General features: G+C 48.2%; 1 protein-coding gene across 1 annotated transcript in view; it reads left to right on the forward strand.

Moving 5' to 3' along the window:
* The window catches only part of LOC138666642 (zinc finger protein 850-like), a 157,294-nt gene that overhangs the window by 16,204 nt on the left and 117,297 nt on the right, over positions 1–23,793 (forward strand). The window contains exons 2-5 of the mRNA XM_069754835.1: positions 22,868–23,017; positions 23,147–23,326; positions 23,411–23,534; positions 23,618–23,715. Coding sequence (XP_069610936.1) covers positions 22,868–23,017; positions 23,147–23,326; positions 23,411–23,534; positions 23,618–23,715 — 552 coding nt within the window. The remainder of the gene's footprint in view (positions 1–22,867; positions 23,018–23,146; positions 23,327–23,410; positions 23,535–23,617; positions 23,716–23,793) is intronic.

The following is a 23,793-nucleotide window of genomic DNA, read 5'->3' on the forward strand; positions in this document are numbered from 1 at the left end:
CCTCATCCCAGCACCTCCTCATCCCAGCATCACCCCACCTCTGCCGACACCTTGCCTCCTGTGACCCTGCTCTGCCACCGCCATCCCTCAGGTAAGATACTGTAAATTCGGACAATAAGACGGACCCCCATCTTATAAAAAAAATCTTTTTTTCTGCAATTTTCACCCCAAATTTGGGGTGCGTCATATGGTCCGGTGCGTCTTATAGTCCGAAAAATACGGTATATATACAGGACAGAAGGAGTGGTACTGTGCAGTGTATATATACAGGACAGGAGGAGTGGTACTGTGCAGTGTATATATACAGGACAAGAGGAGTGGTACTGTGCAGTGTCTATATATAGAGAGAAAGAGAGTACAGGAGGAGTGGTACTGAGCAGTGTATATATACAGGCAGGGCCGTATTTAGAGTTTCTGCTGCCCTAAGCACTTTTCGTGCTGCCTCCCCCATTGGTGAGTATGACTAATGCAGACACTATCGGCAGTGACTTAGGCTACTTTCACATCAGCGATTTTTGACATTTGCGGCAGATCCGGCAGTTTTTCCGCATCCATAACGGATCACTTACGGCAACACTGTGTTTGGCCTCATTCATTCCCTATGGGACTTGCGGCACTTGCGGTTTTGCTGCGATCCGGCAAATGCGGTACTTGCAGCAACAAGAAAAAAAAATGCTGCTAGCAGTGTTTTTTTTTGTCTCACCTCAAGTGCTGCACATGTCCGCAAGTCCCATAGAGAATGAATGAGGCCGAACGCAGAGTTGCGGGCCTGTAAGTGATATGTTACACGACAGAGGTGGAAAGACTGCAGTATCTGCCGCGAACGGAGAAAATCGCTGATGTGAAAGTAGCCTTAGCAAACCTTTCCATTAGTTGTCATGTGAGAATCTGGTGGATCTCATACACAGTACATGGTCAGTTGATTCTGCCACGGTTGCAAGGTTTGGCTGACGGGTTTTTAAGGGGAACCTGTCAGTCGATTCATATTAACAAAACCACGGGCAGCATCACTCAGACTGCAAACAGGGAAGTTTATCTCTGCAATGCTGGGACGTTTCAGAGAGAATAGTTTGAAGAGCTGGATGGGTAATTTAGTGAGAGAACAGACTAATCTGTTGCTATCGTCTGTGGGCTTCTCACTCCATGTCTCTAGATCAGGGGTGGGCAATTTATTTTCCCGAGGGGCCAGATGAAAGACCATGACTGTTGTGGAGGCCGAACCAATAGCATGAAAATAATTCTACTCAATATTAATTAATATTAATTTATCACTTAATATTGAGCAAAATTAAGTATGCTGACACCCCCTATATATCTTTAAACCCCCCACAGCCCCTTAAATACAGCATGAGCCCCACACAGCCTCCCCATATACAGCATGAGACCAACCTCTCATCTCCTCTCCTCAGCAGCCTCCCCTCTCCTCACTCACATCAGCAGCCTCTCCTCTCCTCACCAGCCTCTCACATCCTCCCCTCACCAGCCTCTCATCTCCTCTCCTCAGCAGCCTCCCCTCACCAGCCTCTCATGTCCTCTCCTCAGCAGCCTCCCCTCACCAGCCTCTCATGTCCTCTCCTCAGCAGCCTCCCCTCACCAGCCTCTCATGTCCTCTCCTCAGCAGCCTCCCCTCACCAGCCTCTCATGTCCTCTCCTCAGCAGCCTCCCCTCACCAGCCTCTCATGTCCTCTCCTCAGCAGCCTCCCCTCACCAGCCTCTCATGTCCTCTCCTCAGCAGCCTCCGCTCACCAGCCTCTCATGTCCTCTCCTCAGCAGCCTCCCCTCACCAGCCTCTCATGTCCTCTCCTCAGCAGCCTCCCCTCACCAGCCTCTCATGTCCTCTCCTCAGCAGCCTCCCCTCACCAGCCTCTCATGTCCTCTCCTCAGCAGCCTCCCCTCACCAGCCTCTCATGTCCTCTCCTCAGCAGCCTCCCCTCACCAGCCTCTCATGTCCTCTCCTCAGCAGCCTCCCCTCACCAGCCTCTCATGTCCTCTCCTCAGCAGCCTCCCCTCACCAGCCTCTCATGTCCTCTCCTCAGCAGCCTCCCCTCACCAGCCTCTCATGTCCTCTCCTCAGCAGCCTTCCCTCACCAGCCTCTCATGTCCTCTCCTCAGCAGCCTTCCCTCACCAGCCTCTCATGTCCTCTCCTCAGCAGCCTCCCCTCACCAGCCTCTCATGTCCTCTCCTCAGCAGCCTCCCCTCTCCAGCCTCTCATGTCCTCTCCTCAGCAGCCTCCCATCACCAGCCTCTCATCTCCTCTCCAGCCTCTCATCTCCTTTCCAGCCTCTCATCTCCTCTCCAGCCTCTCATCTCATCTCATCTCCTTTCCAGCCTCTCCTCTCCTTTCCAGCCTCTCCTCTCCTTTCCAGCCTCTCCTGCCTCTCATCTTCCTTCCAGCCTCTCCTTACCAGCCTCTCCTCTCCTGCCTCTCATCTCCTTTCCAGCCTCTCCTCTCCTTACCAGCCTCTCATCTCCTCTCCTTTCCAGCCTCTCATCTCTTTTCCAGCCTCTCCTGCCTCTCCTCTCCAGCCTCTCCTCTCCTTCCCAGCCTCTCCTCTCCTTTCCAGCCTGTCCTCTCCTTTCCAGCCTCTCCTCTCCTTTCCAGCCTCTCCTCTCCTTTCCAGCCTCTCATCTCCTTTCCAGCCTCATCTCCTTTCCAGCCTCTCATCTCCTTTCCAGCCTCTCATCTCCTTTCCAGCCTCCCATCCCCTCCCCTTAGCAGCCTCCCCTCTCCTCACTCACTCACATCAGCAGACTCCCGTCTCCTCTCTCACCTCACTCCTCTCTGCAGCTTCCTGTGAGTCCTCACACACTGCCCGCCTCCTCCTCTCCCTGCTCACCGCGGACTTCAGTATCTTCTCCCACAGACATTACCTGCTTCTCTGCAGTCTGCTCCAGTGCAAAGAGCGCGCAGCGTGTCACATGACCGGCGTCAGGGGGACCATGATGCACTTGGACTGCTGCTGCTTAAAGGTACAGCACCCATTTCTGCCCCATACAGTAGTCAATTTTTTTAAAAATAACTTGCTCAGGTGCCGCCCCCCTGCATTGTCCCCATACAGTAGTCAGGGCAGCAATGCCCTGATGGCGGCCTTGCGCCCCAGACCCCCTCCCCCTGCAGCAGCTGGGACTGAGGTGGGTGGGCAGGGGGACCCCCGGACTTTAAAAGAAAAAAAAAAATTTTTTTTTTTTTTAAACTTGCTCAGTTTACAGGACAAGAGGAGTGGTACTGTGCAGTGTATATATACAGGACAGGAGGAGTGGTACTGTGCAGTGTATATCTAGAGTACAGGAGGAGTGGTACTGTGCAGTGTATATATAGAGTACAGCAGGAGTGGTACTGTGCAGTGTATATATACAGGAGAGGAGGAGTGGTACTGAGCAGTGTATATATACAGGACAGGAGGAGTGGTACTGTGCAGTGTATATATACAGGACAGGAGGAGTGGTACTGTGCAGTATATATACAGGACAGGAGGAGTGGTACTGTGCAGTGTATATATACAGGACAGGAGGAGTGGTATTGTGCAGTGTATATATATATATATACACAGGACAGGAGGAGTGGTACTGTGCAGTGTATATATACAAGACAGGAGGAGTGGTACTCTGCAGTGTATATATACAAGACAGGAGGAGTGGTACTGTGCAGTGTATATATAGAGTACAGCAGGAGTGGTACTGTCAGGGCCGTATTTGCCACTAGGCACTGGAGGGCACGTGCCTAGGGCGGGGACAATGCAGGGGGGCGGCACCTGAGCAAGTTATTTTTAAAAAAATTGACTACTGTATGGGGCAGAAATAGGTGCTGTACCTTTAAGCAGCAGCAGCCCAAGTGCATCATGGTCCCCCTGACGCCGGTCATGTGACACGCTGCGCGCTCTTTGCACTGGAGCAGACTGCAGAGAAGCAGGTAATGTCTGTGGGAGAAGATACTGAAGTCTGCGGTGAGCAGGGAGAGGAGGAGGCGGGCAGTGTGTGAGGACTCACAGGAAGCTGCAGAGAGGAGTGAGGTGAGAGAGAAGACGGGAGTCTGCTGATGTGAGTGAGTGAGGAGAGGGGAGGCTGGTGAGGAGAGGCTGGAAAGGAGATGAGAGGCAGGAGAGGAGAGGCTGGAAAGGAGAGGAGAGGCTGGAAAGGAGATGAGAGGCTGGAAAGGAGAGGCTGGTAAGGAGAGGAGAGGCTGGAAAGGAGAGGAGAGGCTGGAAAGGAGAGGAGAGGCTGGAAAGGAGAGGCTGGAAAGGAGAGGAGAGGCTGGAAAGGAGATGAGAGGCAGAAGAGGAGAGGCTGGAAAGGAGAGGAGAGGCTGGAAAGGAGAGGAGAGGCTGGAAAGGAGAGGAGAGGCTGGAAAGGAGATGAGAGGCAGGAGAGGAGAGGCTGGAAAGGAGAGGAGAGGCTGGAAAGGAGAGGCTGGTAAGGAGAGGAGAGGCTGGAAAGGAGATGAGAGGCAGGGGAGGAGAGGCTGGAAAGGAGATGAGAGGCTAGAAAGGAGAGGAGAGGCTGGAGAGGAGATGAGAGGCTGGAGAGGGGAGGCTGCTGAGGAGAGGACATGAGAGGCTGGTGAGGGGAGGCTGCTGAGGAGAGGAGATGAGAGGCTGGAGAGGGGAGGCTGCTGAGGAGAGGACATGAGAGGCTGGTGAGGGGAGGCTGCTGAGGAGAGGAGATGAGAGGCTGGTGAGGGGAGGCTGCTGAGGAGAAGAGATGAGAGGCTGGTGAGGGGAGGCTGCTGAGGAGAGGAGAGGGGAGGCTGGTGATGGGAGGATGTGAGAGGCTGGTGAGGAGAGGAGAGGCTGCTGATGTGAGTGAGGAGAGGGGAGGCTGCTGAGGAGAGGAGATGAGAGGTTGGTCTCATGCTGTATATGGGGAGGCTGTGTGGGCCTCATGCTGTATTTAAGGGGCTGTGGGGGGTTTAAAGATATATAGGGGGTGTCAGCATACTTAATTTTGCTCAATATTAAGTGATAAATTAATATTAATTAATATTGAGTAGAATTATTTTCATGCTATTGGTTCGGCCTCCACAACAGTCATGGTCTTTCATCTGGCCCCTCGGGAAAATAAATTGCCCACCCCTGATCTAGAGACATGGAGTGAGAAGCCCACAGACGATAGCAACAGATTAGTCTGTTCTCTCACTAAATTACCCATCCAGCTCTTCAAACTATTCTCTCTGAAACGTCCCAGCATTGCAGAGATAAACTTCCCTGTTTGCAGTCTGAGTGATGCTGCCCGTGGTTTTGTTAATATGAATCGACTGACAGGTTCCCCTTAAAAACCCGTCAGCCAAACCTTGCAACCGTGGCAGAATCACCAGATTCTCACATGACAACTAATGGAAAGGTTTGCTAAGGGTATGTGTCCACGTTCAGGATTTGGTCAGGATTTTTCATCAGTATTTGGAAGCCAAAACCAGGAGTGGAACAATTAGAGGAAAAGTATAATAGAAACATATGCTCCACTTTTGCATTTATCACCCACTCCTGGTTTTGGCTTACAAATACTGATGAAAAATCCTGACCAAATCCTGATGCAATCCTGAACGTGGACACATACCCTAAGGCAGGGGTCCCCAACTCCAGTCCTCAAGGCCCACCAACAGGTCATGTTTTCAGGATTTCCTTTGCATTGCACAGGTGATGCAATTATTACCTGGGCAAGACTAAGGAAATCCTGAAAACATGACCTGTTGGTGGGCCTTGAGGACTGGAGTTGGGGACCCCTGCCCTAAGGCTACTTTCACATCAGCGATTTTCTCCGTTCGCGGCAGATACTGCATTTTTTCCGCCTCTGTCGTGTAACATCACTTACAGGCCGGCAACTCTGCGTTCGGCCTCATTCATTCCCTATGGGACTTGCGGACATGTGCAGCACTTGAGGTGAGACAAAAAAAACACTGCTAGCAGCATTTTTTTTCTTGTTGCTGCAAGTACCGCATTTGCCGGATCGCAGCAAAACCGCAAGTGCCGCAAGTCCCATAGGGAATGAATGAGGCCAAACACAGTGTTGCCGTAAGTGATCCGTTATGGATGCGGAAAAACTGCCGGATCTGCCGCAAATGTCAAAAATCGCTGATGTGAAAGTAGCCTAAGTCACTGCCGATAGTGTCTGCATTAGTCATACTCACCAATGGGGGAGGCAGCACGAAAAGTGCCTAGGGCAGCAGAAACTCTAAATACGGCCCTGGGTACTGTGCAGTGTATATATACAGGAGAGGAGGAGTGGTACTGTGCAGTGTATATATACAGGACAGGAGGAATGGTACTGTGCAGTGTATATATACAGGACAGGAGGAGTGGTACTAAGCAGTGTATATATACAGGACAGGAGGAGTGGTACCGTGCAGTGTATATATACAGGACAGGAGGAGTGGTACTGTGTAGTGCTTATATACAGGACACAGGGGCGGACACAGACTGCAGAGGGCCCCTGTGCAAGAAATCTTCCTGCCCCCTCCCCCATACCGCAGATATATTATTGTATTATAAACAATAAAAAGGGGCATAAACACCACAACATATCAACAGGTTTGTCAGATGCATGTAGGTGCTTAAAAGGGTTGTCCACTACTAGACAACCCCTTCGTAAACTACTGTATATATTCGAGTATAAGCTGACCCCCCCCCCCTAATTTTGCAACAAAAAACTGGGAAAACTTATTCACTCAAGTATAAGCCTAGGGTGGAAAACGCAGCAGCTACCGGTGAATGTCAAAAATAAAAATAGATACCAATAAAAGTAAAATTAATTGAGACATCAGAAGGTTAAGGGTATGTGCACACGATGCAGATTTAGTGCAGAACTGCAGCAGATTTTTCTGCAGCAGAAACGCTGCAGAACTGCACTGTGATCACAGTAGAATGTAAATCAATGGGAAAAAAAAAATCTATGCAGAAAAATCTGCGCAGAAACGCTGCAGATTTCAAAGAAGTGCATGTCACTTTTGTGCAGTTCTGCAGCGTTTCTGCACCCCTCCATAATAGAAATCTGCAGGTGCGTTTTTGATGCGTTTTTTATGCGCTTTTTGGTGCAGATTTGTGCTCAAAAAACGCATCAAAAACGCACCTGCAGATTCTGCCAGGAGATGCAGATTTAGTGCAGAACTGCAGCAGATATTTCTGCACCAAATCTGCATCGTGTGCACACAGCCTTAGTGTTTTTGAATATCCATATTGAATTAGGAGCCCCATATAATGCTCCATACAGGTCATGATGGGCCCATAAGATGCTCTATATAAAAATGTGCCCCATATAATGCTCCATACAGTTCATTATGGCCCCATAAATGCTCCATATAAGACTGTGCCACATATAATGCTCCATACATTTCATTATTACCCCATAGATGCCCCATATAAAGCTGTGCCACATATAATGCTCCATACAATTCATTATTGAATATTGCCCCATAGATGCTCCATATAAAGCTGTGCCGCCACATATAATGCTCCATACAATTCATTATTGAATATTGCCCCATAGATGCTCCATATAAAGTTGTGCCGCCACATATAATGCTTGCTCCATACAATTCATTATTGAATATTGCCCCATAGATGCTTCATATAAAGTTGTGCCGCCACATATAATGCTCCATACAATTCATTATTGAATATTGCCCCATAGATGCTCCATATAAAGCTGTGCCACATATAATGCTCCATACAATTCATTATTGAATATTGCCCCATAGATGCTCCATATAAAGCTGTGCCGCCACATATAATGGTCCATACTATTCATTATTGAATATTGCCCCATAGATGCTCCATATAAGGCTGTGCCTCCACATATAATGCTTGCTCCATACAATTCATTATTGAATATTGCCCCAGAGATGCTTCATATAAAGCTGTGCCGCCACATATAATGCTCCATGCAATTCAATATTGAATATTGCCCCATAGATGCTCCATATAAAGTTGTGCCGCCACATATAATGCTTGCTCCATACAATTCATTATTACCCCATAGCATTATATGTGGCGGCACAGCTTTATATGGACTCCATATAAAGCTGTGCCACCACATATAATGCTCCATACAATTCATTATGGCCCCATAGATGCTCCATATAACGCTGTTCCCCCACATATAATGCTCCATACAATTCATTATGGCCCCATAGATGCTCCATATAACGCTGTGCCGCCACATATAATGCTCCATACAATTCAATATTACCCCATAGATGCTCCATCCATTCCATAATATGGAGCATCTATGGGGCCATAATGAATTGTATGGAGCATTATATGTGGCGGCACAGCTTTATATGTACTCCCTATAAAGCTGTGCCGCCACATATAATGCTCCATATAACGCTGTGCCTGTGCCGCCACATATAATGCTCCATACAATTCATTATGGTCCCATAGATGCTCCATATAACGCTGTGCCGCCACATATTATGCTCCATACAATTCATTATTACCCCATCGATGCTCCATCGGATGGAGCATCTATGGGGTAATAATGAATTGTATGGAGCATTATATGTGGCGGCACAGCTTTATATGTACTCCCTATAAAGCTGTGCCGCCACATATAATGCTCCATATAACGCTGTGCCTGTGCCGCCACATATAATGCTCCATACAATTCATTATGGCCCCATAGATGCTCCATATAACGCTGTGCCGCCACATATAATGCTCCATACAATTCATTATTACCCCATCGATGCTCCATCGGATGGAGCATCTATGGGGTAATAATGAATTGTATGGAGCATTATATGTGGCGGCACAGCTTTATATGGACTCCCTATAAAGCTGTGCCGCCACATATAATGCTCCATACAATTCATTATGGCCCAATAGATAGATGCTCCTGCTCCATATATAACTCCTGTGCCGGCACCACATATAAATGCTGCTGCAATAAAAAAAAGACATACTCACCTCGGCTCGACTCTCGTCTCTGCCCGCCCGCTGGTCCTCATCGTCCCGTCTCTCCGCACTGACTGATCAGGCAGAGGGTGGCGCGCACACTATACGTCATCCCGCCCTCTGACCTGAACAGTCAGAGCGCAGAGACGGGAAGATGGAGCGGCGCCCGGCGTGTGGATCGTGGACAGGTAAATATGATACTCACCTGCTCCTGGCTCCTTCTTCCAGACCCGGACTGTGGACAGATGGTCTCCGCAGACTCCGGGCAGTGGCGGGCACCGGGCACGGCAGCTTCTGAGCTTCTTCACCAGCGGTCATGTCACTCGCTGGGTACCGCGACGCCGGCCCGGCGCTCATTACAGGATGATCCACGCAGCGGCAGGCTGCAGCAGTCACAACAATGCCGATTGCCGACGTGCCGTGTATGTCCGTCGGGTCGGGCCCCCTCCCGCTCTGGGCCCCGGTGCGATTGCACCGGTTGAACCGGCGGTATATCCGCCCCTGAATGGACAGGAGGAGTGGTACTGTGCAGTGTATATATTCAGGACAAGAGACGTGGTACTGTGCAGTGTGTATATACAGGACAGGAGGAGTGGTACTGTGCAGTGTATATACACAGGACAGGAGGAGTGGTACTGTGCAGTGTATATACACAGGACAGGAGGAGTGGTACTGTGCAGTGTATATACACAGGACAGGAGGAGTGGTACTGTGCAGTGTATATACACAGGACAGGAGGAGTGGTACTGTGCAGTGTATATACACAGGACAGGAGGAGTGGTACTGTGCAGTGTATATACACAGGACAGGAGGAGTGGTACTGTGCAGTGTATATACAGGACAGGAGGAGTGGTACTGTGCAGTGTATATACAGGACAGGAGGAGTGGTACTGTGCAGTGTATATACAGGACAGGAGGAGTGGTACTGTACAGTGTATATACAGGACAGGAGGAGTGGTACTGTACAGTGTATATACAGGACAGGAGGAGTGGTACTGTGCAGTGTATATACAGGACAGGAAGAGTGGTACTGTGCAGCGTATATATACAGGACAGGAGGAGTGGTACTGTGCAATATATATATATATATATATATATATACACACAGGACAGGAGGAGTGGTACTGTGCAGTGTATATATACAGGACAGGAGGAGTGGTACTGTGCAGTGTATATATATATATATATATACATATATATATATATATATATATATATATATATATATATATATACAGGACAGGAGGAGTGGTACTGTGCAGTGTATATATACAGGACAGGAGGAGTGGTACTGTGCAGTGTGTATATACAGTACAGGAGGAGTGGTACTGTGCAGTGTGTATATACAGTACAGGAGGAGTGGTACTGTGCAGTGTATATACAGGACAGGAGGAGTGGTACTGTGCAGTGTATATATACAGGACAGGAGGAGTGGTACTGTGCAGTGTATATATACAGGACAGGAGGAGTGGTACTGTGCAGTGTGTATATACAGTACAGGAGGAGTGGTACTGTGCAGTGTGTATATACAGTACAGGAGGAGTGGTACTGTGCAGTGTATATACAGGACAGGAGGAGTGGTACTGTGCAGTGTATATACAGGACAGGAGGAGTGGTACTGTGCAGTGTATATACAGGACAGGAGGAGTGGTACTGTGCAGTGCATATACACAGGACAGGAGGAGTGGTACTGTGCAGTGTATATACAGGACAGGAAGACTGGTACTGTGCAGTGCATATATACAGGACAGGAGGAGTGGTACTGTGCAGTATATATACAGAATAAGGCCACTGTTACGCTCGCGCCCTGACTGGTGGGCGTGAGCTCGGGGGTTTTGTGGCCCCACTGTGCCACAAACCAGACTACCCTGGAAGGGGCGTAACTATGACAGCTGCCTGGGTTTTCACTGGAGCCTCTGATGGTGAGGACAGGCTTGTGCAGCAGGCAGCTGCCAGGTGCTACTCCAGGGTGGTGTCTGGCTGTGGCTGCTGATCCCACTTGGGAGACAGGAACACCAGGATTGGTGCGGGCATTAGGCAGGACTGGCAGAAGAGCACGGCTGGAACACAGACGAGTAGGCTGGCACGGCTGAGACAGGGCTGGCAGAGACACGGCAGAGAACCCAGGGCTGGCAGAGACACGGCAGGAAACAGGACTGGCTAGGACAGCAGGAACACAGGACTGGAAGGCAGGGCAGGAACGGCAGGACCACAGGATTGGGAGGCACGGCAGAGAACACAGGACTGGCAGAGACATGGCAGGAAACAGGACTGGCTAGGACAGCAGGAACACAGGACTGGAAGGCAGGGCAGGAACGGCAGGACTGGCAGGAACACAGGATTGGGAGGCACGGCAGAGAACCCAGGGCTGGCAGAGACACGGCAGGAAACAGGACTGGCTAGGACAGCAGGAACACAGGACTGGAAGGCAGGGCAGGAACGGCAGGACTGGCAGGAACACAGGATTGGGAGGCACGGCAGAGAACACAGGACTGGCAGAGACACGGCAGGAAACAGGACTGGCTAGGACAGCAGGAACACAGGACTGGAAGGCAGGGCAGGAACGGCAGGACTGGCAGGAACACAGGATTGGGAGGCACGGCAGAGAACACAGGACTGGTTGATGTGGTATATGAAGGAACAGGTAAGGGCCTGTTCACACTGGACGTGCAGGTACAGATTTGTAGTTTGGAATACAGGGCTGGCAGAGACACGGCAGAGAACACAGGGCTTGCTAGGACGGCAGGAGACACAGAACCGACTTAGGACGGCAGGAGACAGGACTGGCTAGGACGGCAGGAAACACAGGACTAGCTGATGAGATATTAGAATCAGGCTGCACTCAGATGACACCCGAGTGCAGTCCAATTGTGAGTGAGATGAAGGAACAGGTAGGGATATATAGTTTGGAGGAACAGGTAGGGACCTGTTCACACAGGAGAGGAGTGAAAGACTGCAGATAGGAATGGAATAGCAGCAAGCGGTAGCGTAGCGACAAAAGCTGAGCAGAGCCACAAAGAATGTGGAGAGAAGCTGCAGCAAGAGATACTGCAGAAGCTAAGCAGAGTGTAACCGCAAGGATTGCAGAGAGGAACTGCAGAAAGAGGTTTCCGCAGCAACGGGAGGAGAGCAGAGTAGAACGGAGCAGAACCGCAGAAGTGCGGAGCAGCGGCAAAGCCACCAAGATACAGAGCAGGCAGAGCCGCAAGAGTGCGGAGTGCAAGCAGACCGAGAACACAAGGAAAGACACAGCAGGGAAGGATGGCACACACAAGGAGACCGAGACAAGACTAAGTACAGACAAGGCAATGGAACAAGACACAAGGACAAAGACACAAGGACCAGGATATTCTGCCTCCTGGAGGGCGGACAAAGATAAAGGCAAATGCACAACGAAAAGCCTCCAAAGAGGGAGAAACACAGAGCTAGACCTGGCAAACTCAGAAGCAAAACACTAACTGAGCAAACACATTGCACAGGCCCAGAGCACAGGGTGGAGCTGCACTATATACAGGAGGCCGCTCGGTAATTGGTCAGGAACTGATTGGACAGATGCACCTGATTCCTATAAGAACCAGAGAGTTCAGGCGCCGGCCCCCTATACACATAGTCATGAAGCATGCAGAGAGCAGAGACACAGAACATGGAGCTGGCCAGAAACAGAAACCACATCATGACCTGGAGCAGTGGGTAAGATTGTGTGAGAGATGTGAGGCCATGCTGTGATGCCAGCAGAGATGTTACAGCCACATTCACATGTTCAGTATATGGTTAGTATTTCGCATCAGTCTTTATAAGCCAAAACCAGGAGTGGGTGAGAAATACACAAGTGGTGACGTGTTTCTATTATACTTTTCCTCTGATTGCTCCACTCCTGGTTTTAGCTTACAAATATTGATAAAAATACTGAACAAATACTGACGTGTGATCATGGGCTTAATACAGGTACTCATTAGGGTGGAATCACACTAGCATATGGCATCGGATGTGATATGCCAATGATACTCGGCTCTTGCTCTGCTGCGAACGTGAGCCAAGTGTCCGTGCGCCAATGCTCTCTCAGCACAGGTGTGGAGGAGATTGAGAAATTTATTTCTCCATCTCCTCAATGGTCTGACTCGCCGTGTATCAGACTGCAACATCTGCTGAGAAAAAAAAATGGCTGCACAAAGACAGCAAGTGAGAAGAAAATCACCACTTTCCTGGAAGAAAATGGAACTGATTTTTTTTTTATATTCTTTATTGGCCCATGTGGCAACATTTCACTTCCATATCAGAGAAATGTTCAGTTATGGATCCGAAACGTTGCCACATGGGCCAATAAAGAGTCCACTACTTTTCTCACAATTAATCGGAGTGATAGATAGATACACACACATACATAATAAGAATACCGTATTTTTCGGACTATAAGACGCACCGGACCATAAGACGCACCCCAAATTTGGGGTGAAAATTGCAGAAAAAAAGATTTTTTTATAACATGGGGGTCCGTCTTATTGTCCGAATTTACAGTATCTTATGGCGGTGGCAGAGCAGGGTCACAGGAGGCAAGGTGTCGGCAGAGGTGGGGTGATGCTGGGATGAGGAGGTGCTGGGATGAGAAGGTGCTGGGATGAGAAGGTGCTGGGATCAGGAGGTGCTGGGATCAGGAGGTGCAGTGAGAGGTATGGCGTGAGAGGGGTCCCTGGCGTACCATGCAGGCTTACCTAGGTGGCAGAGGTGCGGTAGCAGAGGTGCGGTGGCGGGGGTGTGGCAGCAGAGGAGGCGCAGGAAGCGGGGTCCCTTTCCCCGGTATGGTGATGCAGCAGGCCCGGTATGCAGCAGAGCCGGGTGAATCCTCTTGTTATCGGTGGGCGCGGCCATCTTCCTGAGGCCGCGCGTGTGCAGATGAAGCGCTCTGCTCCCGGGGCTTCAGGAAAATGGCCGCGGGAGGCCGCGCGTGCGCAGATGGAGATCGCGGCGGCCATTTTCCTGAAGCCCCGGGAAGCAGAGCGCTCCATCTGCGCACGCGCGGCCTCCGGAAAATGGCCGCCACCACCAATAACAAGAGGATTCACCCGGCTCTGCTGCATACCGGGCCTGCTGCATCACCATACCGGGGAAAAGGACCCCGCTTACTGCGCCTCCTCTGCCGCCACACCCCCGCAACCGCACCTCTGCCACCGGACCTCTGCCACCGCACCTCTGCCACCTAGGTAAGCCTGCATTGCGACTATTAGACGCACCCCCCATTTTCCCCCCTTTTTTTGGGGGGAAAAAGTGCGTCTTTTAGTCCGAAAAATATGGTAGATACTGAGAATTACACCGTTTATGCAGGACAGTAGAAGTATACACAGCTCCACAATATACTGTATATACTTGAGTATAAGCCGACCCGAATATAAGCCGAGGCACCTAATTATGCCACAAAAAAAACTGCGAAAATGTAATGACTCGAGTATAAGCCTTGTATGCATTGTCCCCTCATCCCTATCCTGGTATGCATGGTTTCTCATTCCCATCCTTGTTTGCATGGCTCCCCCATTCCTGTCCTTGTTTGCATGGCTCCCCCATCCCTGTCCTTGTTTGCATGGCTCCCCTGACCCTGTCCTTGTTTGCATGGCTCCTTATACCTGTCCTTGTTTGCATGGCTCCCCCATCCCTGTCCTTGTTTGCATGGCTCCCCCGACCCTGTCCTTGTTTGCATGGCTCCTTATCCCCATTCTTGTATGCATGGACTCCTCATTCCGATCCTTGTATGCATGGGCTCCTTATCCCTGTCATTGTATGCATGGGCTCCTTATCCCTGTCCTTGTATGCATGGCTCCTTATCCCCGTCCTTGTATGCATGGCTCCTTATCCCCGTCCTTGTATGCATGAGCTCCTTATCCCTTTCCTTGTATGCATGGCTCCTTATCCCATCCTTGTATACATGGCTCCTTATCCCCGTCCTTGTATGCATGAGCTCCTTATCCCTGTCCTTGTATGCATGGCTCCTTATCCCATCCTTGTATGCATGGGCTCCTTATCCCCGTCCTTATATGCATGGCTCCTGTTCTAGTATGCATGGTTCCTATAAAAAAAACATGCTACTTACCTTCCCTGCATGCCCTCGCAGCATCTCGTACCGCTCCTGCGGCCGGTGATCAAGTTTCACCCACTCATTAAGGTAATGAATATTTACTCCACGCCTATGGGAGTCTAGAGGGGTGAATATTCATTACCTTAATGATCGGGGCCACATGATCGCTTGGCCTGAAGAGCTGCTGGTACCGGAACGAGATGCAGTGAGGGCACGCAGGGAAGGTACGTAGGATGTGTGCTGGAAGCCGGCCAGCTGTGGCTGTAACTGCGCGCTATAAGAGAAATGAATATTCACTGCCAGCGCAGTGAATATTCATTTCTCTTTAGCAGCGGCACAGGCTTTAGCCGCAGCCGCCGGCTCCTGCTTCTGTGACCCGCAGCTCCCCCTCCGTCTTTCTGGGTCAATGACTTGTGTATGAGCCGGGGGGGGGGGGGGGGGGTGTGTGTGGGGGGTGTTTTCAGCACCAAGAAATGTGCTCAAAAACTCTGCTTATGCACAAGTATATATGGTATACTACAGTCTATTATATACACAGCTGCATATTATATACCATGTTAAGGAATATAGAGCGGTGTATATACTATATAGCCGTGGTCCCCAACTCCAGGCCTCGTGGGCCGCCAACAGTGCAGGTTTTCAGGATTTCTTTAGTATTGCATCGGTGGTAATGTGATCATCTGCACAGGTGATGATTCCAACCCCTGTGCAATACTAAGGAAATCCTGAAAACCTGCACTGTTGGCGGCCCTCGAGGCCTGGAGTTGGGGACCACTGCTATATAGTGTAGAGATGTGGCAGTGTATATATAGTGTTAATTCCACACGATATACACAGCGCCAAACTATATTAACATCTCTACACTATACAGTGTGTTCTAAATTATTATGCAAATTGGATTTAAGTGTCATAAAGATTTAATTATTTTGTTTTTTCAAATAAACTCGTGGATGGTATTGTGTCTCAGGGCTCAATGGATCACTGAAATCAATCTTAAACACGTGATAGTTTTCCAGGTGATTCTAATTAAAGGAAAACTACTTAAAAATGATGTTCCACATTATTAAGCAGACCACAGGTTTCAAGCAATATGGGAAATAAAAGGATCTCTCTGCTGCTGAAAAGTGTTAAATAGTGCAATGCCTTGGACAAGGTATGAAAACATTAGATATTTCATGAAAACTAAAGAGTGATCATCATACTGTGAAGAGATTTGTGACTGAAACAGAGCACAGACAAAGTTCATGCAGATAAAGGCATAATTAGGAAGGTTTCTGTCAGAAAAGTTCATCGGATTAAGAGAGCAGCTGCCAAAATACCATTACAAAGCAGCAAACAGTTATTTGAAGCTGCTGGTGCCTTTGAAGTCACTCGAATCTCAAGGTGTAGGATCCGTCAAAGGCTTGCCGTGGTGCATAAACCTACTATTTGGCCACCCCTAAACAGTGTTCACAAGCAGAAACGGTTCCAGTGGACCTAGACATACATGACATAAATTTTCTAACACTCTTGTTTACTGATGAGTGTCGAGCAACCCTGGATGGTCCAGATGGATGGAGTAGTGGATGGTTGGTGGATGGCCACCATGTCCCAACAAGGCTGCGACGTCAGCATGGAGGTGGAGGAGTCATGTTTTGGGCCGGAATCATGGGGAAACAGCTGGTATGGCCCTTTAAGGTTCTTGAAGGTGTGAAAATGACCTCTGCAAAGTATAGAGAGTTTGAGTGACAACTTTCTTCCATGGTATAAAAAGCAGAAACGTGCCTTCAGGAGCAAAATCATCTTCATGCATGACAATGCACCATCTCATGCTGCAAAGAATACCTCTGAGTCATTGGCTGCTATGGGCATAAAAGGAGATAAACTCATGGTGTGGCCACCATCTTCCCCTGACCTCAACCCTATAGAGAACCTTTGGAGTATCATCAAGCAAAAGATCTATGAGGGTGGGAGGCAGTTCACATCAAAACAGCAGCTCTGGGAGGCTATTCTGGCTTCATGAAAAGAAATACAAGCTGAAACTCTCCAAAAACTCACAAGTTCAATGGATGCAAGAATTGTGAAGGTGATATCAAAGAAGGGTTCCTATTAGTGATGAGCGAGTGTAATCGTTGCTCGAGATTTCCTTAGCAATCAGGCAACCCCCACATGTACTTATGCTGGCTAACAGATGTAAATCATTCAGCTGGAGTGAAGAAAACTAAATCTCCGAGCACTAAAAACACTTTGAGGACACCCGAACGTGCTCGGAAAATCTCGAGTAACGAGTATACTCGCTCATCTCTAGTTCCTATGTTAATATGTAACTTGGCCTGTTAGAATGTTTTGGAGTTAGGCCGGTTTCACACATCAGTGGCTCCGGTACGTGAGGTGACAGTTTGCTCACGTACCGGAGACACTGACTCACGTAGACACATTAAAATCAATGTGTCTGCACATGTCAGCGTGTTTTCGCAGACCGTGTGTCCGCTTGAAAAACACGGAGACATGTCAGTGTTCGTGGGAGCGCACGGATCACACGGACCCATTAAAGTCAATGGGTCCGTGTAAAAAGCTTCAGTAAGCGCTGTCCCCCCAGCTTGTGGTGCTGAAGCCCCATTCATTTCTTCTCTCCAGCAGCGTTCGCTGGAGCGAAGGAATGAAAAATCTTTTTTTTTTTGTTAAAATAAAGTTCCCGGTAATCTCCCCACTCCCTCCCCCTGTGCGCCCACCCGCTGGCATTAAAATACTTACCCAGCTCCCTTGGCGCTTCCTCTCAGCATCGCAGCTCTTCCTGTATGAGCGGTCACGTGGTGCCGCTTATTACAGTGATGAATATGCGGCTCCACCTCCTGAACTTCGGTTTTTGGGGGATAATTTTATATAAATGTATATTAATAATGCTATATATGCATTTCATTATGCACGTGTATACTTATATGTCTTAGTTCACTTAATATTGTATCAGAACATCTGTTTATATTATTCAGTATAGATATCATGTTTTTTTGGTTAGGTGGAATTCTGTCTTAAGTACAGGTTTTCTTCACGGCACTATTCACATCACTTTTTTATTATTCTTATTTCTTTTTTTCTTTTTTCCTTTCATGATTATGATTGACCCTTGTGATGGGTCTTATCTTCTACTTTATTCCCCTTCTCTTGTTCGTTTTCTTCCTTTTTCCCATTAACCATATCTGTTTCTCTTCCTGATTAGCAATTCCCGATGTGCAGCCACACATGGGTAATTTTTATTAAATTATTGATGCCGTACTGTGCAGTTTTGATCGGCCTGACAATGTTTATCGTGGCTGTAGATAGTATATATATTTTTTGCATGCGCATTAGGAATGGGATCACCATGGTGATGGAGTCACGGCACGTCTTGAGGGATAGAATGTACTCCGATTGCGTGACATGCTATGCACGTGTGCGCAATAGGACTGAGACCTCCATGACAACGGAGGCATAAGAGGGCCTGGGGTAATGGTCACCATAGCCACATATGGGTAATTGATGTCGTACTGTGCAGTTTTCATCGACCGTTGGTGATAATGTTTATCGTGACTGTAGATAGTATATATATTTTTTGCATGTTAGTTCTTCTATATAATGCATATACATGTGACTAACCCATATAACGCTGGCAGCAACAGTATGTGTTTGATTGCGTTTTTATACTTAAGGCGGCTTGGCTGGACATGCGCGTGCGCACCTGGAATGGGATCACCATGGAGATAGAGTTACGGCATGTCCTGAGGGATGTAATGCACTCCGATTGCGTGACATGCTGCGTGCGCGTGTGCAATAGGACTGAGACCTCCATGACAATGGAGGCATAACAAGGCCTGGGGTAATGGTTACCATAGCCACGGATTCAGATCCGGGTTGGATCGCTGAGGAAGGTCACCAGTGGTGCGCATGCGCACTTTAGCCTATCCGACGCAGCTCATTCAGTATGAGCGTCCATTTATGTGGTGCGGATGACTATAGGTACCATAGGCGATATTTCGCCATCATGTGCTCCACATATTGACGCCTAATGAATGGTTAATTTTCTGTGTGTGGAGTTCAGGTGCGCATGCGCCAATTACACCGGTGGGCCGGTGTCCTATAAAGGGTGCAGCAGCGGTGAGACACTTGTATCACTCCCCTTTGAGAAAGCAACTTGGCAAAACGCGCGTCAGGGGTTGTGGCAAGGTCACACAGGAGTCCGGACTTATTATGGGTAGGTGCAATTCTCCTCTATGCTATATATGTATATGACTCACATGAGGATATGAGGTTGTGGTTCCTTAGGACTGAGTCCTCATTGTAGGATCAGGTATATTCAGGAACACTGTGCTACTAACCCAGGTTGTCTTATGGACGTGTACCTTACCATCTAGTGTACTGGTTGGTTTTTCCTCCTTTCCACGTATTGGAATTTGTTTATACAGGTCCTTCTCAAAAAATTAGCATATAGTGTTAAATTTCATTATTTACCATAATGTAATGATTACAATTAAACTTTCATATATTATAGATTCATTATCCACCAACTGAAATTTGTCAGGTCTTTTATTGTTTTAATACTGATGATTTTGGCATACAACTCCTGATAACCCAAAAAACCTGTCTCAATAAATTAGCATATTTCACAATATCCCACAGATTCTCTATGGGGTTCAGGTCAGGAGAGTTGGCAGGCCAATTGAGCACAGTAATACCATGGTCAGTAAACCATTTACCAGTGGTTTTGGCACTGTGAGCAGGTGCCAGGTCGTGCTGAAAAATGAAATCTTCATCTCCATAAAGCATTTCAGCCGATGGAAGCATGAAGTGCTCCAAAATCTCCTGATAGCTAGCTGCATTGACCCTGCCCTTGATGAAACACAGTGGACCAACACCAGCAGCTGACATGGCACCCCACACCATCACTGACTGTGGGTACTTGATACTGGACTTCAGGCATTTTGGCATTTCCTTCTCCCCAGTCTTCCTCCAGACTCTGGCACCTTGATTTCCGAATGACATGCAAAATTTGCTTTCATCAGAAAAAAGTACTTGGGACCACTTAGCAACAGTCCAGTGCTGCTTCTCTGTAGCCCAGGTCAGGCGCCTCTGCCGCTGTTTATGGTTCAAAAGTGGCTTTACCTGGGGAATGCGGCACCTGTAGCCCATTTCCTGCACACGCCTGTGCACGGTGGCTCTGGATGTTTCCACACCAGACTCAGTCCACTGCTTCCTCAGGTACCCCAAGGTCTGGAATCGGTCCTTCTCCACAATCTTCCTCAGGGTCCGGTCTCCTCTTCTCGTTGTACAGCGTTTTCTGCCACATTGTTTCCTTCCAACAGACTTACCATTGAGGTGCCTTGATACAGCACTCTGGGAACAGCCTATTTGTTGAGAAATTTCTTTCTGGGTCTTACCCTCTTGCTTGAGGGTGTCAATGATGGCCTTCTTGACATCTGTCAGGTCGCTAGTCTTACCCATGATGGGGGTTTTGAGTAATGAACCAGGCAGGGAGTTTATAAAAGCCTCAGGTATCTTTTGCATGTGTTTAGAGTTAATTAGTTGATTCAGAAGATTAGGGTAATAGGTCGTTTAGAGAACCTTTTCTTGATATGCTAATTTATTGAGACAGGTTTTTTGGGTTATCAGGAGTTGTATGCCAAAATCATCAGTATTAAAACAATAAAAGACCTGACAAATTTCAGTTGGTGGATAATGAATCTATAATATATGAAAGTTTAATTGTAATCATTACATTATGGTAAATAATGAAATTTAACACTATATGCTAATTTTTTGAGAAGGACCTGTATATATTTTTTGTCATGTGTTTATTTATATGTATGGTATTTGTCCTTTTTTTGATAATGTGAACGAAATAAAATATTTATATTTTGTATATGCCCTGGTGTCTAAGCTCCCTTTTTCGCTGGTATATTATTCTAAGTTAGGAAGTGACACTTCTTTACAAATATTCTATGCTCATATTTGGGAGAGCTTCTTTTACTGAATATGCTCTCGGCCACTCATTTTGTGTGCTTATTGATTATCGTATTAGAAAATAAATTCAGTATAAGTTAAGACAATTTAAACAGTGATATTAGGGGTGAGGTCCCTGCTCGCAAGCTTACAATCTACAAGGAAATGGGGGGACACAATAGGTGAAAAGTGCTTGTTATTTCAGGTCCGGCAATTATAATAAATAGGGATTTTCATATGAAGCTGCATGATCCGGTCATCAGCCCGTGTGTTTAAGTGCAATAGTCAAGTATCAAGTGCAGTTACCGTGTGCATGGAGGGTGTGGAGACAGATGAATAGTAGGGTGCAGATTCACATGCAGATAATATTTGGAAGGAGGGAACAGGACAAAGTTAGTTCACTGAGTAGTTGATGTGGTAGGCTTGTTTGAAGAGATGGGTTTTTAAAGCGCGCTTGAATAGGTCGGGGCTAGGTATCAGCCTGATCATCTGGGGAAGTGCATTCCAGAGAGCTCGCGCAGCACGAGAGAAGTCTTGGAGACGGAGGTGCGAGGTTCGGATTACGGGGGATGTTAGTCTTAGGTGAGGGGTCTCCTCTGACGCTGGTACAGGCCAACCAGCGTCACAGATGGAGGCGCCCTATGCATGGCCTTTACAAATATCTTGACCCCATGTGCGCACATGAGATCTCCTGCTTGCCCGCTCTGACACGGGCTGCAGCCGTGCACACGCACACAGGAGGACGGCGGCAGTGCTCGCGCACTGACGACAAGTAGATAACGCGCACACAGGACCTAACTCATAAGATTTACTTTGTGGTGGAGATCTGTCCGCCCACCAGGCATCTGCCGCCTGGGCAGATTAACAATCCGAGCCTGGTCTGAGGGAAATAGAAAGAAAAAACTTAATTGAACAAAAATGACCTCACTGAGCAGTGGAAACATTGTGCAGTCAGATGACTCCAGATTTCTGTTGCGCTGATTAGTGGGTCAGAATCTCCTACAAGCAGCAGGAATCCATGTCTCCTTCCTGTCAGGGGCAGTAATGGTGGAAATGTGTTCTTGGCTCATCCTGGGCCCTTTATTATCTCGGGATAGATGTTTGGACATTAGGGCTTAGGCTACTTTCACACTAGCGTCGGGCAACTTCTGTCGCGATGCGTCGTTGTGAAGAAAAAACGCATCCTGCAAAGTTGCCTGCAGGATGCGTTTTTTCTCCATAGACTTTTATTAGCAACACATTGCAACGTATTGCCACACGTCACATCCGTCGTGCGAAGGATGTGTCGTGTTTTTGCAGTCCGTCGGGACAAAAACATTTCATGCAACGTTTTTTTGTCCGTTGGTTCTGCTTTTTCCGACCGTGCATGCGTGGCCGGAACTCTGCCCTCTCCTCCCCAGACCTTACAATGGGGCAGCAGATGCGTTGAAAAACTGCATCCACTGCCCCCGTTGTGATTTTATTTCACAGTATGCGTCGGTACGTCGGCCCGACGCACTGCGACGGGCCCGTACCGACGCTTGTGTGAAAGTAGCCTTACATAAGCATTTTGGCTAATCAAGTTCATCACTTCATGGCAGCTGTTTCCCTACAGTAAAAGGACAATGCACCTTGTCACAATGGCCACTAGTCATAGAGGCCCCTGATCATGTGACCCCTGACTCCTCCCCTCCTGTGACCTCATCTCAGGTCCTGTGCACACAGAACAGCCATATATGTGGTGTGCGGCTCTGCGGGTGGAGGTAGGTGCTGGAGACTCCCCATTACTGGGCGCAGGGGACATTAACCCCCTCAGTGCTGAGCCTGTGGTAAATCTCTCTATGTGACTATAATGGGACTGTGTGTTATACCGGGGTCAGGACGGGGCCATGACTGGATCAGTGATCATGTGACGCCGGTAACAGCTCCGGAGGTTTCTTACATGGGATCTTTATGATGTTACATCGTCATCTTCTCCCCATTCAGGTCCCTACAATATCGGATCCTCTCAGTGGAGATCTTCTATATAAGAGAATTCTCCTGAGTGACCCTACAAGGATGGAGAGGGACAGGGACAAGATGGCGGAGAGGATATTACACCTCACCCTAGAGATCCTCTTCCGGCTTACTGGAGAGGTGAGAGATGCTGATGACGTCACATTACATCATTCTTATCTATGGGAATAACAGATGGACAGAACTGGAGAGGTGAGGACTCTGGAAATGTCTGTAGTGAGGTTTATTAATGTGTCTCTCCATAACCAGGATTACACAGTAGTGAAGAAGACCTCTAGTGAGCGCTGTCAGGACCCTGTGTCTGAGGGATGGGGAAGACCCCTGAGCCCAATCACCGGGCCTCCACCTCACCCCCTGATACATGAGGACATCAATGACCAGAAGATCCTAGAACTCACCTACAAGATGATTGAGCTGCTGACTGGAGAGGTGACACTGCTGGGAATGCTGGGACATTATACAGTAACGCTATGGAGGGATCGGGGGGGATGACGGTATCATTGTATGTGTCAGGTTCCTATAAGGTGTCAGGATGTCGCCGTCTATTTCTCCATGGAGGAGTGGGAGTATTTAGAAGGACACAAAGATCTGTACAAGGACGTCATGATGGAGGTTCCCCAGCCCCTCACATCACCAGGTAATAGACAGGACTAAATACACACGGCCTATAATTATCTGTTTGTAAAGAATGAATTCAGTCCCTGTGTGTGTTTCCTCCAGTTCTATCCAGTGAGAAGACAACACCAGAGAGATGTCCGAGTCCTCTTCTCCCACAGGAATGTAAACAAGAAGATCTCGATGTTCCTCAGGATCATCAGGTAGATGGAGAGAAGGTGTCATGAGATCTCCCCTATGATGTGTATAAGGCTGTGAAGATCTTGTGTTCAGTCTTGTTT

The sequence above is a fragment of the Ranitomeya imitator genome, chromosome 2 (genome assembly GCF_032444005.1).
Source record: "Ranitomeya imitator isolate aRanImi1 chromosome 2, aRanImi1.pri, whole genome shotgun sequence".
Taxonomy (NCBI): domain Eukaryota; kingdom Metazoa; phylum Chordata; class Amphibia; order Anura; family Dendrobatidae; genus Ranitomeya; species Ranitomeya imitator.